General features: G+C 33.8%; 1 protein-coding gene across 5 annotated transcripts; it reads right to left on the bottom strand.

The window, feature by feature from the left end:
- Positions 1 to 1528: 1528 nt before the first annotated feature.
- LOC109011379 (type IV inositol polyphosphate 5-phosphatase 3) lies at positions 1529 to 16482 on the bottom strand. 5 transcript variants are annotated; one of them, XR_004801711.1, is made up of 13 exons: positions 16117 to 16266; positions 10860 to 10891; positions 10591 to 10759; positions 9538 to 9609; positions 8673 to 8748; positions 8449 to 8553; positions 7329 to 8184; positions 6608 to 6792; positions 5678 to 5786; positions 4491 to 4633; positions 3316 to 3550; positions 2802 to 2941; positions 1529 to 1973 (listed from the first exon to the last, which is right to left on the bottom strand). XR_004801711.1 is itself a non-coding variant. In XM_035690991.1 (13 exons), exons 3-13 carry the CDS (start codon positions 10887 to 10889, stop codon positions 1959 to 1961), a joined length of 1995 nt encoding a protein of 664 aa, XP_035546884.1. In that variant the 5' UTR covers positions 10890 to 10891; positions 16117 to 16170; positions 16294 to 16482; the 3' UTR covers positions 1529 to 1958. The 5 variants fall into 5 exon arrangements, 4 of the variants coding, with proteins under 4 accessions (XP_035546884.1, XP_018848093.2, XP_018848089.2 ...); XM_035690991.1 differs by lacking the exon at positions 2802 to 2941 and adding an exon at positions 16294 to 16482 and having other exon boundaries at positions 16117 to 16170; XM_018992548.2 differs by lacking the exon at positions 2802 to 2941 and having other exon boundaries at positions 10591 to 10714.
- Between the last annotated feature and the right edge of the window lie 609 nt (positions 16483 to 17091).

Raw genomic sequence — 17091 nt, 5'->3', positions numbered from 1 at the left:
AATATTTACTTAAAATGCATCACATAAATTATTATAATTCTCTGATAAAATCCAAGATAGAAAAACATTTCTAGTAGTACTCATTAACTCAAAACAAATATTTTCTTTTTCTTTTTGGTGACAAATAGAAATATGCAAATTAAATGATAGATAGCTTTTAAGGAGATGATACAAGGGATTAGGAGATGTATTATCTGCAAGAAAGATAGGATCTAATTTATTGGAAGAAGTATACTTTGCCATGATTTATTTATTTTTTTCTCTTCTCATGTGCCGTAGTTGTCCCCGTCACTCGAAAAAGGACTTAATTGGCTCCGTTTGGATACAGAAATACTCTCAATCCATCTCATCTCATCATTATAATTTTTTAAAACTCACTTACAAACTATAATAAACGATTCAACTTTTTCAAATTCTAAAATAATAATAATATTAAAAAATAATATTATAATAATATTTTATTCAACGCATCTAAAACCATCCTGTCTCATCATCTAAATGAGCCCTTATACTAATTTAGCTTATTCAAATTGTATCGGTCAGATATCAACTCGATTTTAAATTTATTAACTAAGCTAGAGAGGATCCTTTGCAGAGTGTCTTGAATTTTTCCTTTGTTATATCCTTTGGGAAATGTTAAAAATTCTTAAGGTGAGGCGGCAGTGGATTGTCATATTACTGTGATATATTAAACTAAAGCAATCTTCCATCATTTAGTGCAAATAGATTATTAAAACGTCTAATTTCAGAATAAAAAGATTGAGAGAATATGTTCCTCTGAGTCTGGACAATCACTATTTGTTTGTAAACTACTGACCAAGATATAAGTTATGGATTTGGAGATAAGCAGGATCTGGGATCAAAGTTCCATTAATTCAATATCTTCCCTTGAAAGGGGTTTGGGTTTGGATCGGTGCAAGAACTACCAAAAGGGAACTCTGTGCCTACAACTTGGTAATAATGGTTTAGGCTTTAAATCAAAGGTCTAGCAGTTGATAAGGTAAACCATCTTGGCCTATGCAACCATTTTAATTTTTTATGGTGAAGGATTGATGCTTCTAAAACGTATGGAAATGACATCTATAGAACTTACTGCATCATTTTGGAAATAATGAGTTATATCTTGGAACTCCAGCAAAACAAACAGATACAGGATACTTAGCCCTCCTACTCTTGCACAAATATCACAACAAGCATATAAATCTGGAAAGATGCAAGTATGTATGGAAAGGTTAATCTGGTTGTGAAGTTCATGTTCGTGGGTTCAAGTCTTAAGAGAAGCCACAACGTAAGAACTGTTGGAGGGTAGGACTGTATCCAGATTCCAAACCCCTAGTTTCTAAGATGCCACTTATGTGTGAGATCAATATTGAGTAATGAGTAATGACTCCAAATGTGTATACATACAGTAACTCGGGCGGATAAAATGGTTTCAGGATGGGAAGGTGGAGGTGAAATTTGTTATGTTCATATTATGGAATTCATTTTTTCTTACAGCTGTTGCCAAACACAGACATGAATTTACATATAAAAAAAATTCTTGGAACATAAGATATATTCCCCAATAGAATTTCAAAAGAATCTAAAGTTGGAAGGTAAATAGCACAAATCTGCATATAGCAGCAATGTCTCATGAGAATAAGCATCAACCGTCTTTTACAAGGTCTACTTTCTAAGCAACTAGAGAACTTTCCACTCGTAGCTGTGATCTCCAATACACACTACTTACAGTAATAATCCACTTGTGTGAACCTGCCTTCAGAACTAATATGCTCTATGAGACCAATTGGTAAATCCCCTATAGCTAAGACCTTTACACACTAACTGCAATATACAATATCAATGACCAATAAATGAAATTGAAAGAATGCACGTGAAATGTAGTAATGCTATTGAGAATTTCATAAGTTGCCGGATCTCTCACCCAAAGCCACTCTTAAGTGTTGAGAAATCCTCCCTCAATCATGTATTTCCTGCATTAGAGAGATTTTCATTTAAAAAGGAAAAAAAAGTATGATAGTGGCAAAGAAAAAACAGAATAAATGAATATGATGGATGCCCCCCCCCCCCAACAACAGCGGCCTCAAAAAAAAAAAAAAAAAGAAGAAGAGAGAAGTAAGTGTCATTGGTTCCAGGTTTGAGGGTTTAACTTCTGTGAGGGAGCATGTGATCCAATGGTGACATGCTCTTGCATTGGGTTTCTTGGTGTAAAAGTGATCACTGCATGTATGACGTAACTATATCCCATTGAAGGAGCTTCAACCTGATTTCTTATGGGAGGTATCGGGGTGGAACCTCAGCCCCATCTGGCGAGGTGAACCAAGGTACAATTGGCAATTGAAGAAGGTGGGCTAGGGCTTAGAACTTTAATCCTCTTTAATCAAGTTGTTCTGGGGAAATTATTTTGGCATTATGGTTATGAGAGAGAGAGAGAGAGTTTATGGAGGGTGCTAGTGGAGACAAAGTATGGAAGCTTGGGAAGTGGTTGGTATTCCAACGAAAAAAACTAGGCCAGAGGAAAAAAATAAGGTTAGTATGTCAAAGTAGATTCAATGAAAGGTTTAGCATTCTAGCCAGAGAGGATAAACATATAGGTTTGCTTGCTTCAACACCGGCACCCTTGGAGGCATCAACCAGCATGACGGTAAAGCTTCTTGGTATCCTGTAGACGTATGATAAAATCCAGGCTTCACCAGAGCAGGGGGTTTAATAGACTGACAGCGGGCTTCCCTAATTGTCTTATCACAGACTTTGGGACCCCAAGAAAATAAAGTAACATACGCAATAAAATGACCAGCAACCTTAGCTATGGAGAACTAGAATATAGCTCAATCTCATTTTCAAGCTTAGTTCTGGCCTCAGCTTGCACATAAGATGACCAATCTTGCCATAGCATGACCAAATCCATCAGATCACCAAATGAAGCACACCAGAATCAGGCCTGTTAAAAATCAACCAGATAAAGGCTCTAAGATGCAGACTTAGAATAATCCTATAAATTTGAATAGTTATGTCAAAGAATGTCCCCACAGCTTCAAAAGCTTTATAAAGATTACTGGACCAGCCACCTGAAGTGGGTTCTCTAAAAACCTAAAAGAATTCAGAGTTCATGTCTATATGAACTACAGCCAAGGCTTGTAAAAAGGAGATTGCGTGTCAACTTCAAAATAAAGGGCTTTGTTTTATTTTATATTCAGAAAAAGGAGTTAACAGAATGTTTCCCTAGAATTAGTTATTTTAGTACAGCCTAGCTACTCTGATGAAAAGCCAATTGAACCTCATGCAATCACACACATGGCATGGCAAAGTCCTCACCTCTCCCAATATTAAGCTGCTTATTCCAGCATCAATACCCATATTTGCTATAACATCTTCCCTTTCGATCTCTGCATCAGTGAATGTGAGTGCCCGCTGTAGTTTCCTGGGAGAAAACACCTCAACCTCAGCCATATATGTGGCAGTCACAGGTCGGTGATCTGAAAGTTTAAGCTCAGTCCTCCTGTAACTTAGTAGCTTCAGTCCCTTGCCATATGAAAGAACACGATCACACCTGGAACAAGAGTGTCAGCTACAGTAATTTTTTAAAGAAATAATTGAGATTTGCCACAAACAAATATATGTATTTACATGTTGCTACCTATTATGTTTAGTTTTGAACAACGGCCATTTAGATCTAAACAAAGCACCTTTGGGGATTTCCAGAGCACAAGTTCACTAACTTGTTAAATTTATATTCACTATAAATGAAAGTTTTAATAACTAGTATAAATGAAAGCTATGTGGAATAAGTTGTCTTAGTTGCAATGGTAGAACTAAGAAAGAAGAGACACCGAATCCATAGTGCAATGTAGCTCGGTGGGTACGATGCCAAAGTTGTAAAGTTAAACTACCAAAGACATTAACCTTTCCTTTCATGGTACTCACTCAAAGGGTTAAAATTATTCCAAAGCAATCTAGTCTTTCAATTAGATTCACTCCCTAAATACAATCATTCACAGTTTACGAACACAAAATTGCAGTTCCTAGAATCTTTTCCAGAATTTATCACAAGGCAGATAATGGAAAAGCAACTGAGATGACAACAAAATGCTTGCCGGTTAGACCTTTTCAATACTTTGTATCCAATAAGAGAAATGATATTTGCAGTCGTGGAGTGCGTAAGCGCCGCACAATCCTTTTGAAAAAGTGAGTAAATACGGGACCTACATGAAAAAAAAAACTAATTTTTTAATAGTGGACCCGATTCTTTTTGAAAAGGATTGCGTGACGCTTGCGTACTCCACGACTGTATGTAGCATTACTCTAAATGCCAAATGAAACAAACCAACACTTAAGTTATCTGGAAAGGTTTACTTCAACAGAACAAACTAAATCATAACTTCTCTAACATGATGAAACAACCATTTTCTGGGGCTGAGTTAGCAACCAAATAAGCATAATATTAGCAGGTGCAGGGATCAAGCACTCAGACTAGGCAGGTAGAAGCATACCATGCTGGTGTACGCCTTCCAGCTTTTGGATCCTCTCCATAGTACTTTTCTGAATTGATCTCATATTTATATGTAGGTGGGAATCTTAAAGTACCTTCAGACCATCCATCAAATGTACGACCCTTTTTAAGTTCTCGTACAAGCTGTTAGAATGAGATGTCAATACAACTGAAAGCCAATCTGGATTCCTATAACTTGGTTTTTCTCCAATGTTATGCCTAATCAAATGAGAAAATTGCCTTCTCTTTGCAATGGCAGATAAGAAAGCATGTCTTAATATAAATACATATAAAGAATTAATGTAATGTTGTGCATTGGTGATCCATGCTCAACTAGCACAGCTCTATATAAGGATGGAACTCAGTCATAAGTACTGGTGTCATCAGTGACCCATGCTCGACTATATGCCTTAATGTTCAATGTAGCAAATCATTCACCGAATATGAAAACTAAGTTTTACATTTCAATTATTTCTGCCTTTTGTTTCATGTTTCCCAATGAAGTAAAGAGTAACAAGTGGAATGCCAATACCCAAGTTCAAGAAATATGATCTGACCATTCTTCTTTATATAGCCCATTAATGTACAGCCACATTGCATATATATGAATAGCCATAGATTACATATTTGGGATGATAAATAATCTCAAAATGTGCAACTGAGAAAGAATTAACTAGAAACTTCAGTTTTCAAATACCATATCCAGATAATTCAAACCATTATAAATGTAAAGCCATAGACTACATGAGCATTATAGCACATTCTTTTCTAGTGTGCTGCACCTTTTGCTTTCTTAATATTCATGTTAAAAATATTAAATCTATGATCAATTTCTCAATTATGATCAAATCTAGATCAATTCTACTGATTTGGACAAAGAAGCCTACTGATATAAACATCCGCACTTGTATATTTAAGTGTATATTAATGACAATGGGGAAAAAAATGTAGATCTAACAAATCTTTCCCTTATCTTGCACCAGACTAATGACCAGAGTTTTTGAATTGTTTGATAAATATAAGTGAATTCAAAATTTGATGTCTACAACACATTCTTGGCTCAGTATTTGTTCAAAATGTCATGTGAGCCCCATTCACATTAAGGTATGATGGACAAGGCTGTGAACAGCGCTACAATAACATTAATCCCCAACTTAGATAGAGTATCACATTAAATTGATTACATACCTGGTCCTTTTCAACCAACTTAGACCACTCCTTTTTGGAAATTAGTTCTTGTGTTTTCTCATAAGGCAAGTTTATACGGTAATTGAGATCACCCAACCAAATTATTCTTCTGCAGAAGAAAGTAAAATGATGTTACTAAACCAACTCCTTTTGAAGAAGGAGGAAGATGCTCCTCAAACATACCAGTGAAATGAAATTACAAATTACAAAAAATTTATTTAATAGTTCATACAGATGATTTTAATATATCAGTAGATGAAACAGTCAGCAAGAAGATGGTTTTATTTAATTTTACGAGTCACAATACTTTTGCACTTTTTATACTTATTGCTATGAGCTGTAGTTGAGTCCATTGGTTTGTATTGTGAGTCTCCTATATTTGTGGATTCTCCTTTTCCAAGTTGAAGCATTACAAAATGTTAGAAACTTTTCTTCAAAGACATGATGGAAACTGATGCATTCATTGGGATAGCATACCTTGGGAACACAAAAACAATGCAAACACACCCAAACAATAACAAAATTCTAAAAGGATGTAAATTCATCCAGAATATACCATTGTTAGAACATTTTTTGTTTGATAATATCTGAAACCTATAAAAAAAATATCAGAACCTAAGACGTATCATAACCCCACCTTCTGCCTTTACCGCCTAAGCCAAACTCAAGGGCTATGCTCTAACAATACTCAGTAACAGAACATAACAGAAGAAATGTTGAAGTTGATGCATAAAAGTTGACCAAGTAGAACCTAACCACCACATAAGCACATGAAGATTTTCGACTTTACAGAACCAACTGTAGTTCCATCATAACTCATGAGAAATAATAATGGCACCAAATAAACCATAAGGAAAAAATAACCTCATTTCCGGGACATGAGGGAGAGATATAGTCTCAGGGTTCTGCAATAGCATGTGATATACTCACTCATGATTATGGATGCTCCCAGGAAGTCCAGTATCAGAAACCGATTGAAATTGAGTTCTCCGAAGTATTTCATGCACATCAGCATTTCTTTTTAGTTCATCTCCATCTTTTTCACCTGATGTCAGGTGAGTACATATAAAACAAAAAAAGGTCTGATGTATGGACATGCTGACTGATATTGATCCCTGGAAGATTGAAGAACTGTCTTGAAATCTGAAAGACTACTATATAATAAGTGAAGACTGAAGTGATAGATGCATTTCAAAATTGAAAAAAAAAATAATATTACTCCTCAGAATGAATTAGATAAGAAGTTACTTCTTTTTACTTTATATTTTAAATCAACTCTACTACATCTTTTAGCATAAAACAATGGGCGCCTTTCTTATTATCGCAGGAAAACTCACACTTTTCAATTCATGGATATCTTCGTTATGCTAATAGATCCTTTGATTACTTTAATCCCTATGCCTTGAGGAATGAGATACTAGGCTTTAAAAATACGACACATTTGGTATAATGCATGCCAAATAAAACTACTGCATGCAGCCCCTAACCTAAAACATCATACTGAAAGCAATGCAAGTAAAGAGGAGAACTGCAAATAACAATAAAAATAAAATAAAATGTTTTTCCTCACAACGAAATTATAATAAAACAAGCACTACGGCCAAAAAGAATTCACAATAATGAAGAAAAAACATCAGGGAAAGAAACAAACCTTGTTACCAATGTAGCCCATAACACCAACACCAACTGTAGACACTTTTAAGTTCTGAATATGTCTACGCAAGCTCCTACGGGCCCATATAGTGAGGAAAATCCCAACCATCTGCTTGCTTACCATCCTTACAAATGATGATCTTCGCTTCCTCTTCAAGAGAGATTTGAGGTCAATTTCTGCAAGCAGTGCTATCTGTGCAGGCACTTCATTTGTAGTTGACTTGAAAGAACTATATGTCGTGAAAGATTTGGATGCTTTAAAAGATTTAACTGATCTGAAGGAATTAGGCCTCTCTAATACACGCTGAGATATCAAGTTTAATGGAGGCTCTGGCCAGCTCAAACCAATCCTTTCTGATCCACTAAGACTTTTGGTAAATTTGCCACAGTCTCGAGCAACTGATGTTTCCACATTTTCTGAATGTTCTGTCCTCAAACAATTTAACCTCTCCAACCTCTTTGGAGAAGAAAATTGCCTCTGTAATTCTTCTTCTCCTGGAAAGCCTAATTTGCCACTTCCAGGACAATCTGAAACTCCAGAATTCACATATGTGGTTTGCTCTGTGATTGATCCATCCTTACCTTCATCAAAATCATTGGATTCTTCATCCAATGGATGAACTTCATCACCTACATCACTATCACTTTCAAGAAACTCCTCTTCTATATCTGGGATATCATCAGATGGCTTATATTTTGATGGAGAGGGGGGATCACTAAAGGATTTTATATTTGTTTCCTTGGGCCGGATTCGATTCAGTGTTTCACGGATGATCTTTTCCCACCTTGGAACTGGGCGACTATCTTCAGCACCAAAGATATTCCCGGCATTTAATGGCACAATCTCTTGAAGACTGTGAGCAAAAAGCAGATGTCATGCTTCCAAGGACTCCACCGGATATAAACAACAGGTTAAGATCACAGAGAGCAGTATAGAACAAATTTTTTCGTAACAGAAAGAACCACTCACATTTTTTGACATGTATCACGATTAAATGCAGAATATCAACAATTATGAGATAATAAAACAGATTAGTGCAACATAAAGCAAATATAAAAGCACCAAATTTAACACAACATATAATCTACACATACACGAAACTTCTGAAAAAACTCACCCAAGCACATATATATCAGCTGGCTCGTTGATATTTAGCCAATCATCAATATCTAGGTCATCAGGTGGAAGTTTCCCTCCAACATTCCATGTCCCAACGCATATTCTAGGACAAAAGGAGAGCCAAATAAAAATAATTGACTAACTCAAAATGATACCATCACTTTTTGTACTTTCCAGAATGAGTGCAACAAGTGTTCACTCTTTAGATTAGGCACACTATACCTGACTTCCTCGTTGTTTATATATTGTGCCCTAAAAGTTTCTGATTTTCTTCTTCTTCTTAACATTGGAAGACCATCTGAAGTCCAAAAATAAAAAATAAAAAATCAGCCTACAAAGTAATGAAACATGAAAGGATAGTATTAGAGCTGGAAATACGCATAAGATTTGAGATTAGGCAGCATTATTGTAGACAAAATGGATTTTTTTCCCAAAGAATGCAATTAATTTCGAACTGACAAATATCTATTGCTACAGAATTATTCAATTTTCATGTGGAGCCCACACCCTATACCCACTCAATAAGCTCCTCATTATATATCTCGATACATGAACAGGAAGGGGCTACAATGGCCAACCACAACAAGCATCCTGAATAGAATAGTCATAATTTGAGGCATTATCCAACTTAAAATGGAAAAATGCTATTGCATTACTACCTAACTTCGGGTAATAATTTAGTATGGCTACCTTCTTAGTCATATTCTCTGAAATAAATTGATGCCAATACAAGACACGGGTGATTAATTATATCAAGCAATCTTCACTTCAAATCTTAAATCATTCTAGGTTCCATTTGGTCAGCATTTGAGAGCCAATTTCCAGGGACACGGAGAAATTCCAACTGAGAGACAAAACTTTTCAAATTACCCAAATTTGAATAGTCTGATTAAATCCAATTGTGTCCAACCAATGAAAGGATTACTGATGTTTATTCAAGAAATATGTTGTCAAGAGCAGCCTCAATACAGAACGTCTTCCTCCATCACCAAAACCAAGAATTGGTACAATTTCGAGAAGCCACTGAAACTAATGGATATCTAAAAAAACTGATCACAATGTGCAAACTGTGTAAATGAAAAATTACCTTCAAGATCAACCTTAGCATCATCCACTTTTTTGCCCATCAACCGCGATTGTCTTCCCTGTTGACCAAATCCTGCAAACATACATTTGATAGTCTGACTCAAGCCTTGGAAGGGACTCTTTAAAACTTGAGGAGAAAAAAAAAAACAATCCGAGTACAACACTATCCCGTTCTAGCAATAACATCCGCATAAGCCAAAAAACAGAATTATAAACTTCAGATCTGCCCAAGGACCCACTTCAATGGGTCCTCAAAAAAATCCATTGACACCATGAAATCCATGTATAGTAGTAAAATAGTTTATAAATATTTTTTGAAGACAAAGAAAGATCTATGGTAGAGCTAAAAATGTTATTTTTTAAGATTTTTTGTACTTGGGCCATTGCCGTGGACTTTAATGGCATGGATTTTCATGAGTTTTTAGTTTCTAATGCTCCTACATAAATAGGGCATAGTCTGATTATGTAATTGACAGTTGATTGGATGAATAAATACTTATTTTACTTATAAAAAAAATATTAGTGAGATAGTTTAATAAAAAATTGAATAAAAAGTTGAATTTGTGAAAAATATCGTAAAGTTAAAATATTGTTAGAATATAGTTTTATAATTTTAATTTTGTTCAAGGATTTGAAAAAGTTAAATTTGTTTTTATTTTTTGTTTGAAAGTTTGGGAAAGTTATAATGATTAGTTTGACAATTTTGTATTTAAATTATGTTTGGGAAGGAGATGAGATGAGATCTATTTCCAAACAAACTATAAACCATCAAAAGCACATTTCCAAGATGTCCACACAAACTAATAAGCAACCAGTTCCAGTGTTCCCCCATAGGCCCATTTCCCAGTTAGAATTCTTGATGAGTTCCTCAATTTTTTTTTTTGTTTTTGAAGGCGTCAAACTCAGACTTTCTTGCACTATCAGGCTATCGGCAACACCACCAAATCCGCACAAACCAACCAAGTTCCAATATAGAAGTAAGATATTGAGAAAAACTATAACTTTTTTTTAAAAGAAAACAAAAAGTTGAAGGATTTAACGCGAGGATTGTGACCTTCAGCCTCGGAATCTGAATCAGAACCGGAATCTATATCGAAGTCGTCCTCGTCAGCGCTGAAATCGGAGTCCTTGGTGCTGATGTTAAGCCATTTGCGTATCACCACTCTGGGCCAGAAGAGCTGTACGCACCACCAACCCAAACAACATATTTCAGCTCTACTTCTCTGCAAGTTTTCCCTCAATATTGTTTATCCAAAAACCAAAGCCCATAAAACAGAATTCACAAAAGAAAATTCACGGAGCAAGAAAGAGTATCAGTAGTACCTCTGGTTGGTGCTTCGAACGTTGCTTCATATCTGTGAAGATACAGATTGATAACCAAATGGTACAAAACAAAAGAAGAAGGACAATGAAAGTGCAAGCTTGCAATGGAGAGCAAGAGAGCCAGAGGGGAAACAATTAAAGGATTAACGGTAGTGGAAGGTTTCGTGGGACTTAATTTTTTTTCCCCCCTCGGTGCTTTGACTTTGGGAAGTGACAATAATAAGATGAGAAAGAAATTTTTATAAATAATAATAAGATAATTTGTGAATAATAGTAAATATTAAGAATATTTTATATATTTTTAGAATATTTTATTATTATTTTTTATCTATTTTATTAATATTTTATTATTACTATTCACAACTCTTCTCAGATCTTTGCACTATCTAAACGTTATTGAGTATTTTTTATGTTTTGAAAAATAAGAAAGAAAAAATTAAATAAAAAATATTATAAAATTAAAATATTGTAATAATATAATTTTTATTTAGAAATTTAAAAAGGTTAGAATTATTTTTTAATTTTTTAATTTTTTATATTTTTTCTTATCTTCCATGGTGGCGTGGAAAATTGATCTGAAAGCAAGGGTTAATCATGCTTCTTTTGACAGAAACTGGAATTTCACTCTTCAGTATGAATGGAAACTCTCCAACTTTTAACTATACTATTATATTAATATATATGGAACATGTGTCACAAAAATTAATGTGAAATCGGTTTGCAGATGCTCTGATCTCGAGTCGAAATGCATCGATTAATAATACCTCAATTCCAAGTCCATGATCAAGAACATATAATTTAATTATAACAAGTCGACTCATAGAGATAATCTTCATGTAATTTACCATTATATATATATATATATATTAATTATCCACTACAGCCGTTGGACCCCAAGCAGACCTCGTGAAATATCATTCCCCTTTTATCACTATCTAATTCATGCACAAAGACATCCATATATCCAACTACCAACGCCAATGCATTGCCTCGATCTAGCTATTGTGGTACTAATGATCAGGGTGAATGCATTGGCTCTACCAATGCCAACGCCATATATATATATATATATATATATATAGGCTCTTCAGACTAGCTCATTCCTGCAGAGTAAACTCCGATCCTATGCACCACTGATTATATATACACTGACTATCTAGAATTCATTGTTGAATGCTTTGAACAAACTTCCAACATTAACACATGAAACGTATATGCACTACCCAATACGATTAATCAATCAGTATATATAAAGCTTAATTATTCAGAATATATTAAAATCTCTCATTAAAAAATGCTTGAAAGAGAGAGATCATGAGCAGCATCATGCAGCATGTTAGGCAATATATATATATATATATATAAGATGATCATTATCCTTAAATTAGTCTTGTTATTTTAATTTCATCGTTTTTTTGTTTTTCCGTAATTACTAGCAAGCTGGAACCGGCCTGTTACTGTATTTTATCCTCGTTAAGTTTATGTAATAAATTATATTATCTTGCGTTATAAAATGGCTATGTCTTAATTTGTTCATGTCCAGAGCTAACCATGCAGCATGCAACCTTAAAGCTATAACTGTGGTTGTTCAGCTTTCTGTTACTTGCATTAACTTGAACAACCTGCATCCGGTTGCAAGAAAAAACACGACAAGAACAGGGAGAAAGAGTACTCATGTGCATGATAAGCAGCGGCACTAATATTTAATTTTGACCGTGTGAAATCGTTATTTATGTCAAAAGTTTAAATTAATGAAAAGACGTAAATTTTATTATTTATTTTATATTTTAATATTTCCTTCACGTGTGAGTTAGATTCTCTTTTAATGGATGGTTCAAAACGTGAAATATTTAATTAAATGAAATAGAGTGTAGAGTTAAGGTTAGAACTCAATACTTCTATTTTGATATTATGTAAAATCATCACTTATCTCAAAAACTTAAATTAATAGAAAGAGATAAATTTTATTATTTATTTTATATCTTAACAGATTGTACTCGCTTTATTGATTGCTATCCAAAAACACACTGTTTTTTCCATGTGCATGCCATTTTCAACAGAAAAATTATATTCTTAAGTTTCATACACTACACACCATTCTTTTTATAATTTTTATATTTTTTTTCTTATTAAATATGTGGTATATAGATGATGAGTAGAATAATTCAATTATTTAAAAATAAAAAAATAAATAAATAAAAAAAAATTATGATATGCGACGTGTGTAGTTTATGAATAGCAATGCTACAGACAATGCTGCACAAAATACCAGATGATTTTATTTTGCTTTTGTTTCTTCAAAAAAAAAAATGTAAAAAACTTCTATCTGTTTTAATCCAAACAAATATTTACTAAATAATAACATGCATGCAATATATATATATATATATTTTGTGTGTGCAAATTAAGGTGAAGTACCACTTGTTTTGAACATACAAGTAGTCGGTGGCCAGATAGTTTGTTCTTGTTTGGTATTTAAATTTGGGAAAACTCTAAAGTCAAGCGAAATTGCGTACCGAAGTGCACCCATGTGCTGACATGGATCAATTTAATGAAACGAACCGTTTTTTATTTTACGTGAAGGAGCTAAAGTTTGGGCGGGATCTGAAGATAAGTAAAATATTTTGACAAAACGCATAGTTTTGAACGAAGGGCACAGTCTTCGTGCCTTCTCTCTTCCTCTTCCTCTTCGCGCCCTCTCTCTTCTCTGGTTTTTTCCCCTTCGCGGTCTCCTCCCTTGCGGTCGCGCGCAATGGAGACCCTCGCCATCCCGTCGTCCTCGCGCGCAGAGGAGACCATCGCGGTCGCGCGCAGATGAGACCTTCGCCATCCCGTCGTCCTCGCGCGCAGAGGAGACCGTCGCGGTCGCGCACAGAGGAGACCATCGCGGTCGCGCGCAGAGGAGACCATCGCCATCCCGTCGTCCTCGCGCGCAGAGGAGACCATCGCGGTCGCGCGCAGAGGAGACCATCGCCATCCCGTCGTCCTCGCGCGCAGAGGAGACCGTCGCGGTCGCGCGCAGAGGAGACCCTCTCCATCCCGTCATCCTCGCGTGCAGAGGAGCCTCGCCATCTTGTCGTCGTCGCGCGCAGAGGAGATTTGGGAGAGATGCCTGCGTTGAGAAAGAAATTTGGGGGAGATAATACGTTGGGATCACTAGATTTGGGGGATTTGAACGCGGGCTGCCTTTTTTTTCTCTCCGTTCTTTCTATTCTCTGCATTTTCTTTCATTTTACATTTTTTTTTTATTCTCTGACAAAGTTCTCCACGTCCGCCGTTGGTACGCAATTGGTACGCGGCATCGCTTGCACCCAGAAGAACTGTTAAATTTGTGAGGAGTTTTGGTGCCTTTTGATGGATGAATGGGATCGACAAGCCAATATGAGCGTCAGAGCCTTTTGTCGCATGGTGGGGCCTGTGGAAGTTTGCTTGGAAGATTAGAAACTCTGGGAAGTCGCATGAATGGTCCTCGATCCGCAAGACATCATGATTAATATGGGGTGAAACTGGTCCCACTACTCGTTCCACATGATGTGAAGGACCCATCTATTAATGAGTTACTATATGTATATACACTCATCTTTCTTTAAATTTGTCCCGTTTTAACTTATTTTATTTTATTTCATTATTATATATTTTTTTAAATTTTTTATATAATATATAATAAATAATTTAATTTTTTTAAATCTTAATTCAAAATTTTAAATTAAAAAATAATAATAATATTAAAAAATAATATTACAATAATATAATTTTTAATTTTTATTTAAAATTATCTTATTTCATATTATAGATTTAGAATTTCACTCCTTAATTATATGAGTGGTATTACTCTATCGTTCAGAGTGTACTGCTCATACTTACAGTTAAGTTAAAAATATTTTATTCCATTTATTTTATTTTTTTATTTAAATTTTTTATCATTTTAAAATATTTTTAAAAAATATAAAAATATATCAACACACTAAATTATTAATAATAACTTCTTTAACTATTTAAGTAAAAAAAACTAAAATATATTAAATGTGAAAATAAATGCGTAAGTTGAGTAAGCAAAATAATAAGTTTTTTAATTATATATCTTGCAATTAATATGCATGCGATCCATCGATATTTGATCACGACAGCTCATTAATAATAGGCTGCCAGTAATCCAAGTTTACCCACTACCAGCTCCTGTCATTCAATTGGTGGATTCTGGTCAATGATGTCATGCATGATGATCATCATGTGAAATGCGATTATTATTTTTAATAATTTGATCTTTTTCTTTCCCTCATTATTAATGTAGGAAGAACAATATGACAATTAAGGTTGGTTTGATAAGATAAAATTAAATTATTTTATTTTATATAATTTTTATAATTTTTAATATAATATATAATAAATAATTTAATTTTTTTAAATTTTAAAATAAAAATAATATTATAATAATATTTTATTTAAATTTTAACAAAATATCTCATCTTATCTTATCTTAAGTTCGTAACCAAACGAGTCCTAAATCTACAGGCCAGCTTGTGAATTATAACTTCTAAACCTTTATTTTCCTGAACAACTTCTTAAACCTAAATATTGGCCGGAACAAAGCATGAAGTTTCTGGTTCGGTGAATCAAGAAAGGAAAAATAATTTGAATGAAAAAAAAGGGTCCAGAGAGTTCAGTACTGATCATCCACTTTATTATAATCTGCTTGCTGGAACGAGTATTTTTTTTTTATAATTATTTATTTATTTCACATGATCTTCTTCTTTCTTGATTTTTATATCAAGAATTTTACTTATCAGTCACTATTTACTCTCTTACTTATTTATATAATTTTTTTTTTAAGAGAGTAGAGATATTTTTTATAAGATTGTGAGGTATAAAGTAGTGAATAATGACTGATAAAAAAAATTTTCCTACTTATATATACCCCCACCCTCACAAAAAAAATTAAAAAAATATTTGAAGTCTTGCAAAAAAGCTGGGAATTAACAATAGTTTGATCTTATCCATCATAAATTGAGGAAAATGTGGGAAAGAAAAAGTTTCTCCAAACACCAATCGACACGAACAAATGTAAAACTCGATCCATATCTCAACAGATGCTTTCATTATGAAAACAAAGAATATCAGAACAGAGAGATCAGAGAGAGAGAGAGAGAGAGAGAGATCAGGAGTGAGAAAAAAAAGGAAGAAAACACAACCATATATATATATATATACATGATGACTTGGAGATCAATTAAAGAGTAAATGAATGGAATTAACATACCTTTGTCCTTGCGCGCTTCAGTGGCGAGCTGCTTCAGCCATCTATCAAAGAGATCTGCACGAACATCATGAATATCTTATATAATCTGCTTCAAAGCAACCTTTTTTTCAGCTTAATTTCCATTTAGTAGGAAAAGCAAGCAAGCAATTCTCGCTTTTATAGAAAAAAACAACACACCAAGCAACCAAAACTAGCTACTATTGGTATATAGAAAGAAAAGCTGCTAGCTGAATAATCGCTTTCAAAGTAGTAAAAACTGGTCATTCTGATCCGGTTTTGGCCGGTGTCTGGAAATAATTAAGCAGAGATGCGCTCTGGCCTTTATTCGACTGCTCTTTGATCCAACATCCTCCTTACACGTGTGGTCCTCCTCTTTGGATCCCTTTCCACTTAATTTGTTCATATTCCACGGGTACTTTTCCTCAATGCTTTTCAAGTGTACCATCATATGCAGAGTTGTGATGCATATACTTATAATTTTATTTATAAGATTTATTTTATTAGTTTTTTTTTTAATTTTAAATTTAATTTTTATTATTTTTAACGTATCAATACTGATACGTAGATAAATAAATTTTTTTATAAATTTTTTTAAAGTACATTTAACATTTTTCTTATATATATATTTAAGAACGGTTACATACACACAAATAAATTATACAAAATAAATTTATAAATTAATGTGATTTTATAAGATCCGGTTAATATATTTTATAATAAAAAGTAATTTTACAATCTAGCGTATTATATCAAACCACATCAATTTATAGATTTACTTTTGTATAATATTGTCTAAAGTATTTTTTTATATATTTTCTAAATATATATATATATATATATCTTATTATAAGACATTAATTATCACTTTAATTGCAACCAGATTTTTACAAATCATCAGATAAAATTATTAATTAATTTCGCCTGACAATATTCCTTGATCGATCTTGGTTTCGGTTTCAAGGATTCTAATTAAGC

Source organism: Juglans regia, chromosome 6 (genome assembly GCF_001411555.2).
Source record: "Juglans regia cultivar Chandler chromosome 6, Walnut 2.0, whole genome shotgun sequence".
Lineage (NCBI taxonomy): Eukaryota > Viridiplantae > Streptophyta > Magnoliopsida > Fagales > Juglandaceae > Juglans > Juglans regia.
This window is presented reverse-complemented; position numbering and strand designations above follow the sequence as displayed.